This window comes from Pelodiscus sinensis, chromosome 1 (genome assembly GCF_049634645.1).
Source record: "Pelodiscus sinensis isolate JC-2024 chromosome 1, ASM4963464v1, whole genome shotgun sequence".
NCBI classification, from domain to species: domain Eukaryota; kingdom Metazoa; phylum Chordata; order Testudines; family Trionychidae; genus Pelodiscus; species Pelodiscus sinensis.
This window is the reverse complement of record NC_134711.1, coordinates 322,253,446-322,274,595: the sequence shown is the minus strand read 5'-3', so window position 1 is coordinate 322,274,595 and position 21,150 is coordinate 322,253,446. Positions and strand designations below refer to the sequence as shown.

The window sequence follows — 21,150 nt, the reverse complement described above, 5'->3', positions numbered from 1 at the left end:
CTCTGTAGGCAGCAGTGCTGCCAGCAGCAGTGCAGAAGTAAGGGTGGCACAGCCTGGACCTATGGTATTGCTGCTGCTTTACTTCTGTGCTGCTGCTGGCAGCAACGCTGCCTTCAGAGTTAGGTACCTGGCCATGGCATGTCTGATAGCCACCATGAGCCCCAGGGCTAGGTGTGGGGAGAGGGGCTGCTCTGCTCCCCAGAAGGGGTGGGGCCAAGGGCAGTCAGTCCTTAGCACTATCTAGACTGTGACATGCTCCCCATCCCTCAGAGCCAAGTGCACCCTAGGGCAATTGCTGAATTGCCTCCTGTCTTCAGGCCTGCCTGCCAGCAGCTGCTGCTCTTGCAGTCCCCCCCCACCAGAATACCCCTGTGAAGCTCTTTCGGGTCAGGACCCGCCCGTCTGAGAACCGCTGCCGTAGATAATGCTCTACTGTTTCGCTTTGTCCTGTCTGCAATGTCCCAAGCAATGGTGGTCGCACTGCTTCCTTGAGGAGGCTCTTCTGCACCCTGCCAGAGCTCACGGCCAAGAAAGTTTAACTGATTTTTCCAGCCTAGTTTTTCACTCCTTAATTTCAAGCCTGCCATGAACTGAGCCTCCCGGGAAAGGGGAAAATGTGCATCAGGGAAACCCACCCGCTGGGGAGAGGGAGAAAGGGAAAAGCAGGTGCAGCAGCCATGAAGGGGAAGGGAAATGAGGGGTGGGACCAAGCAGCAATAAATAAATTGCCCTAACTGGGCAGCTGAGGACTCCCTGGGTGGAGTAAAGCAGGAGTAGCCTCTCCCAGGTGTGGCAGCAGCATGCTCAGCAGGATGGCCCGGAGCATTTCTTCCTATCTGATGTAGAGCTCCCCAAGCCAGCTCACGGCAGCCTCCTCAGCAAAGAGCAGCGCCCACAGACCACCCTGGCCGGAGGCAGTGGTCAGTGATGTGAGACATGGGGATGTCTCATTGGGTGGTCGCGTTGGCCCCAGATGCACAGGCTAGCTGCACCTGGATCCGGGCCTGTCTGAGAAGGGACCCATGGGCAGCATGGCAAATGACAGGCAAGTCCACGCAGGGTCGGGTCAGTTATAAGTCTCTGAGGTCAGCTGCGGGCCATTCTTCATCCCACATCAACGCTGCAGCGAAATCTGGGTACGGCAAGTGGGACAGGTACTCACGGGTTCCTGTGTGGTCAAAGAACCCTGCATACAGGGGTAAGCTTGGTTCACCTGGATTGTCTCAGCCATTCTTCATGTGTGGAGAAGCGAGGTGACAACTCTTAGGCTACGTCTACACTACGAGTTTTCTCGGCAAAAAATATGCTAATGAGGGACTCATTTGCATGAGTCATGATCTGATTTGCATATTTTCTGCTGATACGTTTTTGCTTAGGGGTTTTTTACGCAAAAACAAGCAGTGTGGATGTTTTCTTTTTGTGCAAAAACCCCGTTTCCTGCCAGATTCTTACACCCCAAAAAGGGGGTTTACTGATCTGGCGGGAAACAGGGGTTTTGCACAAAAAGAAAACATCCACACTGCTTGTTTTTGCGCCAAAACCCCAGTGCAAAAATGGATCAGCAGAAAATATGCAAATCAAATTGCGACTCATGCAAATGAGTCCGTCATTAGCAATTTTTTTTGCTGAGAAAACTCGTGGTGTAGACAGAGCCAGTGAGACATAGTACAGGCGTAGGTCAAGTTGTCCCCCTTATGATTCACATGGTTGAATCTAGTTGTGTGTCAACCAAGCTGACATGAGATGAGTGAAGCCAGACCTGAGCCCAGTGTTTTGTAGCAGAATAACAGAGGGGCTAACCCAGAAGACTGGGGAGTTGGAGCATTTGCTTCCCACAAAGTACCAGCCAATTTGCCTGGAAGATTGTTACGAGTCCCTCACCTTAGCTGCAGTTTTCTTCCGGTGGCTAAGACAGGTGACAAGTCCATGCAGGGCTACTCCAGGGCAGATTGGAGCGGCTTGTCTTCCAAGCAATGTCCAGTGACACAAACAGTAAAGATGGAACACACCCAAACTGCCAAGGAGCGGGATAGGGATGGGGTGCAGGATCTGGGAGGGAGGTGGGGGGTGGAAGAGGGCAAGGTCTGGGTGGTAGGTAGGGTGCAGAAGCAGGCTGGATGTAGGGTGTCTGGCCAGGTAGAGGGAGCAGGAGCAGACTGGGGGTAGAGTGTCTGGCTACGATGGAGGGTGCAAGGAGGGGACTTGGGTAGGAGTTGGACCTCCCTGATCTGGCACCTTCTGGAGCTAACTGGTCCCAGATGAGGGATTTTTGGACCAGGGGAGGTCATTTCAGGGCTCCTGGTTCCTCCCCCCCCCCCCCCCCCCCCCCGCCCCACTAGGCTTCTTTGCACCTCTATCCTCCGCAACCCAACTGAACTGCCCACCCCTGCTGGTTCCCTGCACCTCCCCCAAAACCATCCCCCACAATCCAAGGGAGTGCAGCACCAGTTCCCTGCAGCCCCTCACAGCCCAGCTGAGCTGTTCCGTACACCCTCCCCCATTCACCTCAGCCCAGCTGAGCCCTGCACTGGTTCCCTGCATGTCTCCCCCATCTCTGCTAGCATCTGCCTGGGTGCGTCTCTGTGCATCTGTAACCCCCACGCCTCCTGTGCTGGGTGTGGGTCAGGGAGGCCACTCACAGAGAGAATAAGGAGTTAGCTCCAGAGCCTGAGCTGAGCTTCCAGCCCATGGGCACCTGCCCCGCCCCTGCCACACCGCCCCTGCCCCTGCCCCGCCAGCAGTGGCGCTCTCCAGCCAGGGACCCAAGGCGCCGCCAGGCAGACAGCTGGGGCAGGGGCACCGGCTAGCACAGCCCCGCCCGCCCCCTGCTTCCAGCGAAGCTGCACGAACCCCCCTGACCCCGCCGGCTAGTGGCGGGCTGGGCTCGCCGGGCCAAAGCGCTGCGCTCCCGAAGCGCCGGGGGCTGGACCCTGCCCAGGCTCCCTAGGCGCGCTGGAGCGGCCTCCCCGCGACGGGAAGTTTCCGCGCCCCTTTCCCGGCCGGGGAGCAGACGCCGCTGCCCGGCGGCTGGAAGGGGGGTCCCGGGGCGGGGGCGGAGAGCGGCGCGCGGCAGCGATGCGCCCGGCCGGGGTGGCCGCGCTGGGGCTGGCGCTGGCGCTGTGCTGCGTGCGCCGGGCGCGGGGCGAGACCTACAGCTCCATGCTCACCGTGCGGCAGGCGCTGGCCACCGAGCGGCGGCTGCTCCCGCACCTGGCCGCCTACCTGGAGGCGGAGCGCCAGCGGCTGCGGGACCTGCAGAGGTAACGGGGCGCGCCCGGGGCGGGCTGTGGCTTTCCCAGCGCCCCCGCCCGTGCCAGGCGGCCCCCTCCCGGCCCCGATCCCTCCGCCCTGCCGGGTGTGCAGCCTGATCCCCGGGGTAGAGACCCCGCAGGGCTGGGCTGTCCCGGGCTCATGCCCCAGTGGGGTCCCCGCTGCCCCCCGGCTAACGCACGCGGCTGGGCACAGGCCCTCTCCAGCGGCGGCGAGGGGCCTATTGAAGCCGCGGCCCCCTCAGCTCTGTTTCTCCTCATGGCTGGTGTCACCAGAGGGCCCCAGCGCCCCATTGTGCTAGGGGCTGTACCAACCCCACACAAGATGGCCCCTCCCCCCCAGGGAATGGGCTGGGATTTTCAAGCTGAGTGCAGGCACCTAACTCCCTTGGGCTTTCCATGATCTCCGCCTTCAGGCCCCCACTGATTAGCAAGGAGCCTGGGGTCTCCTCGTGGATCTGGGAGCCTCGCCTTTGTTTTGCGGGTCGGAAAATTCTCGTGTGAGGCCTCTGGAGAGAAACGTATAGAAATCAAGAAAAGGCTGAAGGGAGGGTACCAGACGCCGCATGAGAGGGGTTTTGGGGGACTCATGATTCTGTCTGTGGGCTGTACCACTGGCCAGCCAACCACAGAAGGAGCCCACCAGGGATGTGCTAGCAAAGCTTTGATTTCTGGAGCTGGCGTGTGTGGGGAGTGAATGCCTGTGTGCTGGAAGCCTTTAGTGCTCTCAATGCCAGTTCCCAGTGCCAGCTGCTATGCGCGGTGGCCTTTCCAGACACCCCCAGGTCCTGCTCCTAGTGGGAGAGTTCCTTGAGAAGCGTAGAACACTAGAACTGGAAGGGACCTTGAGAGGTCACATGCTCCATCCCCTGCCCTCATGGCAGGACCAAGCGCCATTTAGACCCGTGGTGTCCAACCAACCACTATAGTGGCTACTGCTATAGGGAACTAGCCACACTCAACCGGCCAAATAGCCACAAGTAGATCATGGACACCTCGGATCTAGATCATGCATGAATAAGGGCACGTGTGCAAGAATACATGTGTGCAAGTGAAGGAATGCATATTCCAAGGCCGGTGGGTGTGTAACAAAACCAGTACATGTGTGCAAGTGAGTGTGAGCGTTTGTGCTCAGTGCTGTGTGTGTGCCTGGGTTATCCACTGCGGGGCACTAGACAGTTACTTGTTGCCAAGAGGCTTTAGCGATTCACAGTTTCATGGAACTGAAGGCCAGAAGGGACCGTGAGATCCGCTGATCTCCTATCTGCCACAGGCTGTTCAGTTTCACTCAGCTATGCCGGTAACAAGCCCAGGACTTGAATCAGACTTAGGCATTTCAGCCCTCAGGAGAGTGTGCCGCAGGGAGCAGACGGGAGAGACGAACTTCTATAATGTAAGATAAACCTAAATGATCCCAACAGGTCAGCCACACCCCATGCTGCAGAGAAAGGTGAACCCCCCCACTATGGCAGGGGTTCAGGCTGCATTATTACTTAAGGAAGGTAATATGTCTGTGCATTTGCACAACAGCTGGGCATGCATCTCCCAGCCAGGGAGACAGGCCCGAGTTCTGCTTGTGCTACCATGCTGGAAATAGCAGTGAGGACACTGAGATGTGGGTGGCAGCATCAGACAACAGACCGGGAGGGGGGGGGGGTAGAGTAGGGGATCCAGTGGGCTTGTACTTGTGCCATTGTGCTACCACATCCACCCTATTTCAGTGTCCTTAGCTCTGGTCCAGCTGGCACATGTCAGTCCACCCAGGTTCCCCCAGCTGCAGTGTAGACGTACCTTGTGCTTCGGGCTCGAGAGAGGTGCCTTACCGGGCCCTGTGCTGGAACTTTGTGTCAGCTGTTAACTGGAGTAAGCTGTAGCCCTGGTTTGAAACTCATGATCTGTGGTCTGAGACTATGGTACTGACGTTTGTGTGTCGGTGTCTGTATGCACGTGCGTGCCCAGGCATGTCATGTGGAAGTGTGCCAGGGAGTATGGGGATGAATGTGCACCTGCTGTTTTGATTTCTAGAGCTGGGTCACTGTTAGAGCTCTCAATGCTGGCTTGCAGTCCCACTCGCTGTGTGCTACAGCCTTTCCAGGCACTTCTGGTCCCTGCTCACAATGTGAAAGTTTCCTTAGAATCCTAGAACTGGAAGGGACCTCGAGAGGTCATCAAGTCCCATCCCTTGCCCTTGCGTCAGGCCCAAGCAACATGTGTTTGTGCAGGTGAATGGGTGTGTGCAGCATGCGTATGTAGGAGTGTGCATGTGCTTGAGCTTGTGTGTATCAGTGTGTGTGTGTGTGCATGTGTCTGCGTACATATGTATGTGCGCGCCTACATGGACTTCCAGGCCAACTGGATAAACTAGATATCACAGCTGTCGGTTTTGTTGCTCAGGATTACTGCACAGCTGCACAGATTCAGCTGGGCAGGGCAGGTGTCAGCAGCAGGGCACCTGCATTGCTACTGGGTTAACATGGGAAAGGGTGACAGGCGTCTGTTCCTGCTGTAAGTGGAGCAAGGCCCCCGCAGCCAGGGCTGAAGCTGTGGACCCGCGTGGGTGGCTGTGGTCTCATCGATGCCGGTGTAAACTCAGAATGACCCCAATGAAGTCACTGGAGTGACACTGATTTAAAACTGGTGTAAGCGAGTGGCGAATCAGGTCTTGAAACTTCCCAAGTTATCCAGAGAGCAGGGGAATCTTGGCCCAGGAAACCCAGCATCTGAGCATTTTGCAACCCCCACTTTGCCTTTCTTGACTAAGGCGCCCCCCCATCCCGAGGTGGTGGAAAGCCTCCGATCCCAACACTGCAGCATTCAGCCCTTCTGCGGTTTCCTTGCAGAGCAGTTGAATGTCAGGCCCAGCTGGACATGAGCACATTTCGTTGTTCATTAGCGAGGAACCTTGTGGCGTTATTTGTCATAGACGCGGAGCGGGCCGTATGCGTGGCTGTGGAACCTGGCCACCAAAATAGCATCCTCCAATGACAAATGGGACTAAAGTGCTCTCCAATGCCTCACGCTAAGGGCCAGCAAAAACAACCTAGTGAGAAGTGGTCAGATTGGCAGCAGGATCAGACCCACGGCTCCAGCCAGGGGGATAACACGGATATCCAGTGTTATCCTAATTCAAGCTCACAAAAATGCGGTGGGAGGGATATTAAACCTCTGGGCATAAGCTAATTGTCCGACAACTGCTGCTGCAGGGGGGTTTTTACCCCCTGTCATGAGAATCTGATGTCGGCTACAGTCAGAGACAGGAGATTCCTGTGTTCCTTGGGGGTTTTCCCAGCTCTGTTCCTGCTAACCGAACCATTCAAAACTCATGACTCAGCCTCTCCTCCTGCCCCCAAAATACTCACAAGTCTGACTCAGACCCAATAACTTTGGGGGGTCATTTCCTTAGAGCCGTTAGCAGACATGGTCTGCAATCCCGAGAGCTCGAACGTGACATTCAGATAAAAAGGCAGCGTTTCTCCTGATCCCGTTACAGGAGGAGCTGGGCGTTGAGGCAACCCCCCCCCCCCCCCGGCTTTGGGGAGATGGGTGATAAAATCAGGAGAGTTGTCAAGCTGCGGGTGTGCTGTGAGGGCGGAAGGGACCATTGTGGTCATCTAGTCCAGTGGTTTCCCACTGCCGGGCCGCGGACCGGAGCCAGGCAGTGATGGCTCTGGGGACCGGGGCTGGGATACACTGCCCAACGCCTCCCTTCCCGCCGTGGCTGTTGAGAGAGGTGTGTCCTGCCCTGCCTCTCAGCCAACCACTGCCAGGCAGGAGCAGAGTCTCCTCCCAGCCGCGGAAGAGCGGTTCGCTGTGCGGCAGGAGCACTGCACAGAGCACGGCACCGCAGCCTTAGAGCAGGTGCGACCTGGGCAGCAGTGCTCAGCTGACAGCTGGAAGGGAGCGCAGGGCTAGGTGAGGGGGGCGGGGGTGGGACTAGTGCTGGGAGGTTCTGGGGGTGGGGGGCTCTGAGGTGAGTGGCTGTCACTGGGGGGCTCTGGGGGTGAAACTAATACTCAGGGGCTCTAGGGGTGGGGCTAATACTGGGGAGCTCTAATGGGTGGGAGGATCTAAAAGGTGGGGGGCTGACACTGGGGGCACTTGGGTGTCTGGGGTGAGGAGCTGGCACTGGGGAGCTCTGAGGGAGGGAGGCTGGCACAAGGCAGGTTGGGTGCAGGGGACTCTGGGGTCAATGGGTGGCGCTGGGGGGGCGGGGAGGGGTGGGAGGTTCTAGGGGTTAGGGCTGGCACTGGGGCTTTTTATACCGTGGATCAGCAAACCCATTCATAAACTTTTGGTAGACAGGCAACAGTTTATTTGCATATTTGAATATTTATTATTTACATCATGAATATATAAATAGACAAATAAAAAAGCTGCCTGTCTGCCAAAAGTTTGTGACTGGGTTTGCTGGGCCGTGGTATAAAAAAGGTTGGGAACCTCTAAGCTGCAGGATTACACTGGCCAGGGATCGTCCCTGAAATAATTCCTAGAGCCGGGCTTTTGGGAAAAAAACGACCAATTGTGACTGAAAATATTGCCTGTGATGGCGAATCCAGCAGCACCAGGGGCCACATTCCCATGGGTGGAGGAGCCAGCCAGCAGAGGGACCACCGCGGGGGGGCCTGGCACCTGCCGCAGGGGCTGGGCCCCCCACACTCACCGGCAGAGGAAGAGGGGCAAGGCGGCCCCAGCTCACTCTGTTCTCCTGGTGCGCCACACTGGGGGAGCTGGGTGGGATTGCCCTGCACTCCCCATCAGGAAGCAGAGCAAAGCAGCCAGGGGAGCAAAGCACCATGCCTGGCTCAGTGGGCCCCAAAGCATGCGGGGTGTCTCTGGAAGAAAGCTCGGGAGGTATGGCAGGTCCCAGGCTAGGGGCATGGACAGGTATGAGCGGGGAGGGGCGTGATATTAAAAGTTTAGGGACCACTGGCTAGGGTTACGAGGTAGGTTTAGAAAAAATACCAGACACACTTGAATGCAGAGGGAGGGTCCAGGAGGGGGGCAGGGCTGGTCGGGAGGGGGTACAGGGGCAACTCGGCTGGCCGCGGGAGATGGGGGGGCTGAGGGGTGGGGCGGCTGGTCCCAGGGAGATCGGATGGGGGCCGGGGGGTTGGGGCAGCGCGGCTGGCCCGGGGAGATGGGAGAGGGGTCGGGGGCAGTGCAGCTGGCCAGGGGAGGTCAGGAGAAGAAGAACCGGCCGGCAGGAAGCAGGGGTAGCCGGGAGGGGGTCGGGGGCAGCAGAGCTGGTCAGGAAAGGTTGGGGGAAGCAGGGTGGTGGTGGGCGGGCACGTGCAGGTCCCGGGGCGCTGTCAGTCCCGCGCATGGTCCGGAGAAGCATGAATGAGTCCGGCTGCGGCTCCACCACGCGCTCAGGAGCAGGGACAGGGCTTCTCCTCCTCCCCAAGGTGTCAGACGCAGCCAGGGCTCCTGGTGCCGATCGCGCCCACCTCCCAGCCCCTCCTCCCGCCCCTGCCTGGCTTCCGTCCGGCACCCCGCCAGAAATCCAGGAAATACCAGACACTGCACATGTCCAGTATTTTCTGGATTTTTTTTCTGGACAGAGGGCCCCAAAACCGGACTGTCCAATAGAACACCTGGCAACCCTACACTGGCCTCGCTAATGGAGCATTGATCTTCTCTGGTGCTGCTAGCAACTGCTGTAGGCGAAAGAGGTGTTGCTCATTTGCATTGGACTAGAGATGGGTGCAAGCTGCAAACTATGGAGGTGGATTTTAACCATAAAAAGGGAGCTTGGCTCTGGGGCTTTGGTTCATCCCATTAATAAGAGGGATCATTTGTAATGTACCCAGTTCCAGGTACAGATTTTGTACCAGCCCAAAGTTGAATGGTATACGGAGCTGGGCTTCCTTCTGGCTCCTCTGGCTGCTCGGCCATCACTGCTTATGGAGGAGTCAGGCCACAGGTTTAGCATGGGATTCCTGGTAAAGTGGCAATCCCAGCAGGGAGCCCTAATCTCCAGATTGGGATCTGAGCTCAGGAGTCTAATAATGAGGTCAGTGGAAAATACCTCTTTCTGAGGGCTGCGGCAGGACTAACATCTGGAATGAGTCATGCACAATGTTATTGCTTTTCCCCCTGCTCAGCTGAGCCCAGCAGAAAATCTGATCTAAGCTGGAGTCAAAACCGGGCTCTGGGGGTTGGGCAGGTCGCTGCCCTTGCTGATAGGCCCATGCAAAAGATGAAGAATTAAGCACCACAACTCACGTGAGCAACTGGAAGTGACCCCCTGGCATGGCTGAGTGGGACTCAAGTGGAGGGGAACTGAGGCAATGGAAGTCATTAGAAATGTTCACCTAGCCCCAGGCAGCTCATTCCTGCTGCAGACCCATCCAAGCCCTGCCCCTCATGCAGCTGAGGGCAGGACCTGCCCACCCGATCCCTGCTTTGTGCCGTCTAGTTTCAGTTGATGGCACTTTCCCTGAGCCACCATCCTTTAGTCTTTTCAGGGATGGGATGACCAGAGCCTGAGGGGAGGGGCAAAGTGAGGGCGGACGGCTTCAGCAGTATTATTGAGCATGCTCAGTACAAACCAAGCAGCAAATCTTGGGGGGAGGGTATGACTCCTTCAGAGGGATGCGTCTCCTCCACCCCTCCCACTGAGATGGACCATGCTGCAAGATAACAGTGCCAGTAAGGGATTGTCCTGCTCATGCCTTCCAGGTTTTACAACAAAGTGTGGGATTTGCACCAAGGAGCTGGGGCCTCCGCGGTGAACCCGTTACTCGCCTACACGCTGATCAAGAGGCTGCAGTCTGATTGGCTGAATGTGGTGCACAGCCTGGAGGCCACTGAAAACATCCAAGGTACCGGAAAGGAGGCTGCCCTGAGCCCGCGGCCACCAAGGACCCACAGCTCTTGGCCTGCGTGGGGTCAGCCGATGAGCACAGTGGGTGGGATTCGCAGAAGTACTCAAGTAGTCAATCCCAATAGGAGTTAGGCATCTGCATGCCTTTGTGAATCTTTCCCTGCCTGTCCAGAGGAGCTGGGATTTGGGGGCTAGAGGCTCAGCGGGTGTCACCTGTCCTGGATCCATTGTGTCCATGTAGAATGAGGGATGCTCAAGGGAAGGTTTGAATGTGGAAGGGGAAGATCCCAGCTGTTCAGCACTGAAACGCTTCCCGATGGCATTTAAGGAGAAACCCCTTCTCATGGCAGGAGCCATGAATCCATTCTTAGCACCAGCCAATGTAAGCATTTATCTGGGCCCAGGCATTTGCTTCTCCACAGCCCCACTGAGCCCCCCAATCACTGACATTACAGCCCTCAAGAACAGCTACAAGAAGGTGGAGAAGGACTTGCCCGAGTTCGAGGACTTGGAAGGAGCAGCCCGGGCGCTGATGAGGCTGCAAGACGTCTATGCGCTGAGCGTGAAGGGGCTGGCCAAAGGCATGTTCCAGAGAGCCAGCAGCACCCACCTCCCTGATCTATACAGCCCTGGGCAGCACTTCCCACTCTCTGCGGACGACTGCTTCCTCGTCGGCAAGGTGAGGGTGAGCCACAGGGTCTGCACAGCCGGATCACTGACGGGGGGGTCACCAGACTGTCGCCCAGCCTGTGCGTAACAGCGTCTCCTAGTGAGCCGTCTGCAGGGACATATGCCAGCCACTAGAGGGGGACAAAGAGCCAGGCTGTGTTAACGTGGATTCCACGTTTCTCACAAAGGCTGGTGGGGGTCCCTGTGGGTTGGTAAGAGCACCCAGCTCCACCAGTGCCTCAACGCCCCTCAGCTGGTGAGACAGGGCTTGCCAACCTGATCCCTATTCAGGGCAGCCAATGCAAGATGAAAGTCCCTTCTGTCAGGCTTATTGTCAATAGGCCCTGGAGGAAATTTGCTTCCTAGCCACAAATTCAGTTGTCAGTTTAATTGTCTGTGTAAGGAACTGGAGGTGTCGCTGTGCTGGCAGCTCGGGTATTGAACTCATGACGCTCAACACAAGCCCTACAGAGTTCCCCTCTACTGTAAGTTGCAGGGTTTGTCACCACTGGGGCCAGCCATTCTGGGGAGATTTGGTGACATGCACGAAGCTGGTATGTGTTATGTGTGGGACTCTGGTCTTTTCAGACACCGAAGACGCTAATGAAATTGCTGGTATCTAAACCTCTCTGTGCCCCTTGATTGACTATCCAAGTATGGGCTAAACCCATCTCCCGGGACAAGTGTCTTTCCAGCACACTGTGCTATGATTGGACTATGTGCTGGGGAGATAGGGTGGCCACCTTTGTAAAATGCAAAAAGGGGACATGTGCAGGGACTCCGGTCTTTGGTCAATCCAGAAGCTGGAGCCAGAGAGTGGTAAGAGCGTCCCAGGGAGTCTGGGCTGCTGTGTGGAGCTCTAGACCTTCCACCTGCTCTGCAGTGCCTAAGAGCAACCCCTGGCCCGTGTCTCCATCCTCTGGGATGTGCCACCCAGAGCAGGTGGAGGGTCCAGGAATTTGGGGTCCCCACATTGGCCCAGGCTCCCTGGAAAGCTCTTGCTACTGCCTGGCAGGAGCCAGGTCTGAATGGTATCCCATCGATTAATCGTGTAGTGAACAAAATGTTTGTCAACTACACGATTAATGGATTACACGCGTCTTAACATCCTTAGTTCTCATCGGCGCTCCTGCAGCTCAACCTGGGAGCCCTGAACTCGGACCCTCAAGCTGGAAGTGAGTTCTGAACGCCTTGGTCAGAAACAGCAGGGACTCTCCATTCTAGCGCAAAATTTCTTACCCGAGGTAGCACCAGCCACAGCATCAGGAACCCTGAGTTCTGTCCCAGATGAACAGTTAATTAACCAGGTATCGGAGGCAGGGGAAGGCCTTGCCTACTCAAACTGCCAGCCCCACCCACACTCCATCCCCTGCTTCAGTTCAGCTCCTGGGCTGCCCCCGAGCTTCAGCCTCACAGAGGCTGGGAACACACTGGGGCAGTGCGCCCTGCCTGTGCGCCAGGGCAGCTGGGAGAGAGCTCTCCTGGGCTGTAGGTAAACCACCTCCATGAGGGAAGTAGCTAACAGCGCGGGGAGCATGTTCACACTGGCGCTTTACAGCACAGCAACTTGCCTTGCTTTGGGGGGTGGGTGGGTGTGCTATCACACCCCTGAGCCAGGAAATTACAGCGCAGTAAAGTGGCAGTGTAGACAAGCTCTTAAGTTGTGAGCTCTTTGAAGCAGTGGTCTTGGGGCTCCTACAAACTATGAAAATACATTATAATAATAAATTACAAAAAACCAACAATTGGTCTGGTAGCACTTTATAGACTAACAAAAGTGCTACCAGACCATTTGTTGTTTTTTTGTAATTTATCCTATACAGACTAACTCGGCTACCCCCTGAAGCTTCATCATCATAATAATTAGTAATGGATAATATAATTCCCAAGATTATTTATCACATTATGTAAGTATCACTCTCTCCAGTTACAAAGGATACATCTGAGTCATAGAGAAATTAAGTGACGAGCCAAAGGATATACAGCAAGTCACTGGCAGAGTCAGTAGACCCTTGGGGTATGTCTAGACTACAGGGTGGCCTTTTTTCAAAAATATTTCCCTGCATCTAGACTGCTGCCGCATTCTTTCGAAATTAAATCAAAAGACTGTGGCAGTTTTTTCGACCGTGGAAAACTTCATTTTACAAGGAATAATGCCTTTTTTCAAAAGTGCTCTTTTGAAAAAAAAAAAAAAAAAAAAAGGCGCTATGTAATGCAAACTGTGCTTTTTTTCGAAAGAGAGCATCTAGACTTCCTGGGTGCTCTCTTTTGAAGGAGCGGATTGCTTTTTCAAAGGTACTGGTTGTAGTCTAGATGCTCTTTTTCGAAAGAATCTTTCAAAAAAGCTTCTTTTCAAAGAGGCTTGCAGTCTGGACGTAGCCTTGAGGCGCAGCCCCCTGCAGTAACCACTACCCATGCACTATCAGCATTAAAAAAAAAAAAAAAAGCAATGGACACATAAATTTACGCCGGTGACTAGTACTCATTGGAATGTCACTGCAAAACCATCCCTTGTTTGGATAATAAATCTCAAATGCCATTGTCAGCAAATGTTTTGCATTTTTATCTGCCCTGGCTCCAGATCGGGTGTCTATCACATGAAAATTCTCAGATTTTGTTTAACCAAGTAAGTTTTGTGGTTGCCAAGGAAAAGTTAAAAACGTGTGTGCACCCACTCCCCCCCTCCCCCGGCCAACAGGTAAAAACCAGAAGGCCCATAAAAAGGATTCCAGTGTTTTACTGTTTAGTTCTCATTATTCTTAAGACTATCTCAAGATTTTTTTCAGACAGACTCATGATTTTGGAATGCCTGGGGCTGGCCATACTAGACACTGTATACCTCTCCCCTCCTTTGGAACTTTTAAAATGTTCCGTGTTGTTTTGAACACTGAAAATGGTCCAAATCTCAACACTCCCTCCAAAAAAATACTTCAAAAAATACAGGAGGCGAGACCACAAAGGAGCCAGAGGAAGGCTAAGCACTGGTCTTCACTGGTAACTTCAGCATAGCTACTTCCCATCAGGGGTGTGACAAATCCACAACCCTTGGCTGACCTAATCCCCTCTGTAGACAGTGCTAGGTTGATGGGAGAATTCTACTTCTACTGCCTCCCAGGACTGGAAGGTGGATTATTCTCCCACAACCAGAGAGCCCCTCCTCCCTTTCCCACTGCTCCACATCCTGCCCCAGCCCTTGGGATGGCTGAGGCCTCTCATCTGCTGCCTTGCAGGTGGCGTACGACATGGAGGATTACTACCACTCCATCCCGTGGCTGGAGGAATCCGTCAGCCTCTTCCGCGGCTCCTACGGCGACTGGAACACAGAGGACGAGGGAAGTCTAGCGGATGCGCTGGACCACCTGGCTTTTTCCTATTTCAAGGTGAGTCTGGGGGGCAAACTTCACCTACCGGCCAGGGCTGTGTTCCACATTGCACTCAGCCAGAAACACCTGCTGGCAGCAACATCCCATTGGGCTGTCCCCGAGGGTAATGTGAGGGGCTTTCCAAAACACCTGGGCTCAGATCCTGGACGGTGGCAAGGGGTGTGTTCTCCTAATCTCAGGCCACCCATGCACAAATCAGAGATTGCCAGGGTATGCTGGGCACGCCTCCTTTTCCTGGCTATGCCTCCTTTTCATAGAATCATAGAATAATAGGACTGGAAGGGACCTCAAGAGGTCATCGAGTCCAGCCCCCCGCCCTCAAGGCAGGACCAAGCTCCGTCTACACCATCCTTGACAGATGTCTATCTAACCTGTTCTTAAATATCTCCAGAGAGGGAGATTCTACCACCTCCCTTGGCAATTTATTCCAATAATTGACCAACCTGACAGTTAGGAATTTTTTCCTAATGTCCAATCTAAACCTCCCCTGCTGCACTTTAAGCCCATTACTCCTTGTCCTGTCCTCAGAAACCAAGAGGAACAAATTTTCTCCTTCCTCCTTGTGACACCCTTTTAGATATTTGAAAACCGCTATCATGTCCCCCCTTAATCTTCTTTTTTCCAAACTAAACAAGCCCAGTTCATGAAGCCTGGCTTCATAGGTCATGTTCTCTAGACCTTTAATCATTCTTGTCGCTCTTCTCTGTACCCTTTCCAATTTCTCCACATCTTTCTTGAAATGTGGCGCCCAGAACTGGACACAGTACTCCAGCTGAGGTACAGTACTAGTGCCGAGTAGAGTGGCAGAATGACTTCACGAGTTTTGCTTACAACACATCTGTTGATACAACCTAGAATCATATTTGCTTTTTTTGCAACAGCATCACACTGTTGACTCATATTCAACTTGTGGTCCACTATGACCCCTAGATCCCTTTCCGCCATGCTCCTTCCTAGACAGTCGCTTCCCATCTTGTATGTATGGAACTGATTGTTCCTTCCTAAGTGGAGCACTTTGCATTTCTCTTTATTAAACCTCATCCTGTTTACCTCTGACCATTTCTCTAACTTGCTAAGGTCATTTTGAAGTATGTCCCTATCCTCCAAAGAAGTTGCAACCCCACCCAGTTTGGTATCATCTGCAAACTTAATAAGCGTACTCTCTATCCCAATATCTACATCATTGATGAAGATATTAAACAGTACGGGTCCCAAAACAGACCCTTGAGGAACTCCACTTGTTATCCCTTTCCAGCAGGATTTAGAACCGTTAACAACAACTCTCTGACTACAGTTATCCAGCCAATTATGCACCCACCTTATCGTGGCCCTATCTAAGTTATATTTGCCTAGTTTATCAATAAGAATATCATGCGAGACCGTCTCAAATGTCTTACTAAAGTCTAGGTATATGACATCCACCGCTTCAACCTTATCCACAAGGCTCGTTATCCTATCAAAGAAAGCTATCAGATTAGTTTGGCACGACTTGTTCTTCACAAACCTATGCTGGCTATTCCCTATCACTTTATTACCTTCCAAGTGTTTGCATATGATTTCCTTAATTACCTGCTCCATTATCTTCCCTGGGACAGACGTTAAACTGACTGGTCTGTAGTTTCCTGGGTTGTTCTTATTCCCCTTTTTATAGATGGACACAATATTTGCCCTTTTCCAGTCTTCTGGCCACGCCTCCTTTTCCTAGCCACCCCATCTATTCCAGTTCACGGGAGGAGGTTGTGTAGGAACCACTACGCTGACTGGATGCCCAGGAGATCCTTCTATGCTGGGCTGGCCCCACCCTGCCTCCCAGGGCTGACTAGGCCTGTATCAGATGGACACTTGGCAGCAGCAGCCCAGGACAGGTTCTGGCCCTCAGGGATGGGGCGGGAGGATTCCAAACTCAGACCTGGGTCTGAATTTTGTAGCTGGCTCCTCTCTTTAAACGAAACACTCCCCAGGCTGTGCAGGGTTCCTGGGCTACAGCAGGGCTGAAAGCTGCAGCCCGGCCTGTCTCCGGGGCTTTGCTTATACGTGTGTCAGCCACAAGCTCGTCTCCCCACCAACACTGGCCCCCAGGAGCCCCTTGTCCTGCCCAGTATCCAGCCACCCTCCCTCCAGAGCTTGTGCCCCCTCCTCCGCCAGCCAACCCCCGCTCTCCCACTTCCTCAGCTCTGGTTTCATCTCATTAATTTCCCTGCCTGCTTGGGGGTGACAGTTGATTTGTTCCAGCACCTTCTGCTGAATGAGCAGCGTGCTACTGTGCATAGAAGGAAGCCCCTTGCACTGGTATCTGATCTGCCCCTGCAGCCAGTATGAACACTGTCTCTGAGCCACTAACTCCCCAAATCCAGCCCATCCCTGTGCCAGGGACTGCACCTGACTAATGGCCCGGCAGCGAGCTGCTGGGACTTGGGGGCTCTCACCCTGGCTGCCCAGGTGACTCGGCCTCAAATACTCTGCCCAGGGCATCCTCCCTCCCTTGTCCCTCTCCCCAGCTGCCACAAGCAGGGGATTGGCTGTCTAGCTGTAGCTACGCTGAACTCGAGTCACGCCTGGAGAAGCTGGTGTGATGCAGGTCTGGGGCCTCCAGGGGTAGCGAGTGGCGCTGATGATGCAAGATGCCAGCAAGCCACACTGCTCCAGAAGTGGGCGGGGCTGAGTGGAGAGGGGGTGTGGCCAGAATACCCCTGGGCCAGCCTCCACTGGGCAGGTTCTAATGGCTCCCGATTGCCTACCAAAGCCAATAGGAGCCTGAGGGGAAGGGTCTACCCCATGCTGCCCAGGGCACCGTGTGCGCGCGCACAGGAACTGATCCACTGCCCAGTGAAGCCAACGGGGCCCCACTGATTTCTGTGGGCGTTGGCTCCGATTCTAAATCAGCCTGAGCCACGATGCTCGGATCGGAATCAGAACTCCCACCACCTCAGCGCGCACTTGGATGCAGCCACTGAGGCGTGTAGTGTCGGCGCTGACGCCAGAGATCCCTGCAGCTGATTTGGCTTTGTTTGTGCCTGAGGTTTGTGCCCATTTCTGTGGCGCATGGTGGGAGCTGAATAGGAGTGGGGGAAAGGGGCAGTTGCGTAGGGTACACCCATCATTCCAAGGCTACCCGTGTTTCCTCTCTCTCCTAGGCAGGAAACGTTTCCCAAGCCTTAAGCCTCTCCAGAGAGTTTCTTCACTACGGTATGTGATGGGCAGCAGGAAATCCGGGATTTCTCCCTCCACTCTGTGTGCAAAGTTGCTTTTCAGCGAAACGGGGGGTTCTCCAGCTGTGGTCCATGGAGCCCCTTTCCCGTGCTGTGCTGTTTATAATGGTTTGGCAAAAAAGCAAAGAGCAGGGGGGTGGGCTGGGTCCAGGAGAGTGTCTCTTCCTACACGGCAGGCTGTTCAACTCCAAAATTGCCGAGCTAAATGAATGCCAGCACATGCTCACAACTAAGGTACAGGGGAGGCATTCCACACTTCTTCCACTTCTGGGGTAGCAAGGGCCAAATTGGCTCCCGGTGCAAGTTAGAGCAGCCCCAGGGCTGTTTTAATGTAGGCCGGCTGCACCGTTCTGTCACACCAGTCTAGCTGCGGTATATGGTCCAGGTTCTGGTCCAATCCTTGGGCAATCCTCTCAGCTGCCTGATGAAGGCAGTATTCATGCTCTTTGCATGACTGGAGTGATGCAAAAGGGCCTTGTGCTGCAGATCAGGCTCAAGGATTTACGGGTCCAACTCTCCTGCATATCAAGTTGTTACCCACTTTTCTAAATACCTGAGAATTGTTGCCTGAATCAGTACAGGCAGTCCCCGACTTACGCGGATCCGACTTATGTCGGATCCGCAGTTACGAACGGGGCTGCCCCGGAGTACACGGACTGTGGGACCTCGTGGTCCCGCCACCCGTGTACTCCGGGCGAGAAAAGCTGCTCCGCGTCTCCCTGGTCTGCAGACCAGGAAGACGCAGAGCAAAGCCGCGGAGGGGCTCGGGCAGCGAGGCAGCCCAGGCACGCCTGGGCTGCTCCGCTGCCGGCTTCCCCGAGGCTTTGCAAAGCTGCGAGGGGGCTCGGGCAGTGGGGCAGCCCAGGCGCCCCGCGGCTGTCCCGCTGCTGGCGTCCTCAGAGGCTTTGCTCCCCGTCTCCCTGGTCTGCTGGTCTCCAGCAGACCAGGGAGACGGGGAGCAAAGCCGCGGAGGACCCAGGCGGCGGGACCGCGGTGCGTCTCGGTCTGCCGCCCGCGTCTTCCTGGTCTGATGGGGTGGGGGGGCACAGCTAGTACGCCCCCCACCCCCAGCAGACTAGGCTTTTCTCCGGACGCCTGTGGCAGAGCAGCTAGGGAGCTGCCGGTTGGTCCCGCAGCGCCTCTCTGGGCGCTACTGGACCAACCCAGCAGCACCCCAGCTGCTCTGGTCCTGATTCAGCCGCTGCTGGTCAGTTTCAGCAGCGGCTGAATCAGGACGCCTGGGGCAGAGCAGATGGGGTGCTGCTGGGTTGGTCCAGTAGTGCCGAGGAGCGGCGCTGCTGGAGCAACCCAGCAGCACCCCAGCTGCTCTGCCACAGGCGTCCTGATTTAGCCGCTGCTGAAACTGATCAGTGCTGAGTACAGGAAGCCCAAGGCAGAGTTGCTCTGCCCCGAGCTTCCTGGAATCAGCTGCTGATCAGTTTCAGCAGCAGCTGACTTGGGGACACTTGGGGTTCTTAAGTTGATTCTGTATGTAAGTCAGAACTAGCGGTCAGTTTCAGCAGCGGCTGAATCTGGACGCCAGTTCCGACTTACATACAGATTCAACTTAAGAACAAACCTACAGTCCCTATCTTGTACGTAACCCGGGGACTGCCTGTACTCGGTAGCCAGCTGGCCGGCGTGTTATGTGCACCACTGACCTCTGCTAGCTAGAATGAGAACTGCTCCATGGTGTCATGTACAGACACATGCCAGAGGCCCCACTTTAGCTCATGTGCAAGGGGACTGCGCTTTCAGAGCAGGATTTAAATTCCATCCTCACTGTCCCCATGACATTCAGTTTGGCTGTGGGACATAGCAGGCCATGGGGGGACAACCATGCAAGCCCTTGGTGACTGTGGATTTTCCCTAGATTTGAATTAAGGATCGAAAGGGCTGTTGTAATGGTCAGATCACAGGTTCTCAAACTGGCGGTCCCAAGGTTGTCATGTGAGGGGTGGGATCGGCCCTATTCATGGCTGAGAGCCCAAGCTCTACCCCAACCCCCCTGTCTGCCTCCCCATTCAATACAAAAATGTGTTTTTAATTCATAGGGGCTCCACACTCAGAGGCTTGCCAGTACAAAAAGTTTGTGAATACTTGTCTAATCTGATCTCTAGCATAGCGCAGGGCCGGGAACCTCACCCAGTCACTCCTGGGTCCAGGCCAGAACTTGTGTCTGAACTAGCATGTGCCTTTCAGAAAGACAGACCGTCTTGACTTGAAGGCCAGAAGCGATGGAGAATCCCCCTGATGCTTGGTAAATTGTTCCAGTGGGATTAGTTACAGTCTGCTCTGATGCTCTTGGGTGAGCGAGACTGACTTGCGAGCTTTTGAGCTCGCCTCTTTCACTAACCGGCGCTGGTCCAATAACAGATATCGCCTGCCCCCCTTGTCTCTCTGAAGTCCTGGGACCAAGGCAGCTACCCCACCTCTGCATGGAGATTTTACCTGTATTTCAGCAAACAGGACCAGGGCCGGGTGAAGAAATAGCCGTTTACGCGCTATAAAAGCTGAGGGATGAACTCAGTTAACAGTACCTGGGTCCGCCGAAGCATTGCCAAAGCCGCCTGCCGAGGGATGGGGTAATGGGACTGTGCTGTTTCCAACAGACCCCAGCAACAAAAGAATCGCTAGGAACGTCCTGAAGTATGAAAGGCTCCTGATGGAAAATCCAGAGCATGCCAAGGCAGAGGTGAGCCTGCAGCGGCCGAACGTCACACACCTGCAGACTAGAGACCTGTATGAAGAGCTATGTCGGACGCTGGGGTCGCAGGTATGGAGCCCTGAGCTGTCATGTGTGGCTAGGGGATGATGGTGAGCCAGACAAAGCTGCAGAGACTCACATCCTCTTGCCCTGATGTGTGCCTCGCACCTGAGGTTAGGTCACTCCCACTGCCCAGTCCAAGGCAGCCCATTGCAGGGATGGGTGTTATGACACTTAAGGTATGTCTAGACTACATGGCTCTGTCGCCAGAGCCACGTAGATTAGTTTACTAGACATACCCAAATGAAGCAGCGATTTAAATAAAACAGCTTCATTTAAATTAAAATGGCTGCCGCGCTGTGCCGATCAGCTCTTTCTCGTCTCAGCGCGCTAGTCTGGACGCTCCGCGGTCGACATCAAAGGCATTTGTCGACCTCCCCGGTAAACCTCATCCCACGAGGCATACCGGGGCGGTCGACAAATGCCTTTGATGTCGACCACGGAGCGTCCAGACTAGCGCGCTGAGCCGACAAACAGCTGATCGGCACAACGCAGCAGCCATTTTAACTTAAATGAAGTGACGATTATTTAAATCGTCGCTTCATTTGGGTATGTCTAATAAACTAATCTACCTGGCTCTGGCGACAGAGCCATGTAGTCTAGACATACCCTTAGTGTGCCCCGCTGGTCAGTGTTTGCAGTGCCTGCCTCTGGGCAGGCCTTGGGGCTTGTCTCCACTTGGGCCTTTAGTAGTGTAGTTCCCCAGCTCCATCTCTGCAGTTAGCCCAGCTGGTGGCTGACAGGCGAGAATTGGAGGGAGGCCCTAGCAGCTTTGGGCAGCCTAGGTCAGATTTGAACCAATAGCCTTGTGACCTCTGGCCAGCCCTAGGATTCTACATCCTGTCTCTTCAGCACTGGGGATGAAGCTCTTTGCAGCCCTGTATGAATTCTAAGCACGATCCCGCTGGGAAAGGAGGAGCATGAGGCCTCAGGGCAGCTGATGCCACCCCTTTCTCCAGCATTAGATGAGACACAGTACCTGGTGAGCTGGATCCTCCAGCCATCTCCTCATGCATTCCTTGGATTG

At 54.8% G+C, this 21,150-nt stretch overlaps 1 protein-coding gene across 2 annotated transcripts in view; it reads left to right on the top strand.

The window, feature by feature from the left end:
• Window positions 1-2,795: 2,795 nt before the first annotated feature.
• P4HA3 (prolyl 4-hydroxylase subunit alpha 3) overlaps window positions 2,796-21,150 on the top strand; it is a 37,494-nt gene continuing 19,139 nt past the window's right edge. The window contains exons 1-6 of one of the 2 annotated variants that reach the window (XM_075919589.1): window positions 2,796-3,260; window positions 9,951-10,093; window positions 10,551-10,774; window positions 13,995-14,144; window positions 17,282-17,333; window positions 19,969-20,132. In XM_075919589.1, the coding sequence (XP_075775704.1) occupies window positions 3,076-3,260; window positions 9,951-10,093; window positions 10,551-10,774; window positions 13,995-14,144; window positions 17,282-17,333; window positions 19,969-20,132 (918 nt within the window). In that variant the 5' untranslated portion in view covers window positions 2,796-3,075. Of the gene's footprint in view, window positions 3,261-3,533; window positions 4,663-9,950; window positions 10,094-10,550; window positions 10,775-13,994; window positions 14,145-17,281; window positions 17,334-19,968; window positions 20,133-21,150 lie in introns of those variants that run through there. The other variant, XM_006127518.4, reaches the window with a different exon arrangement.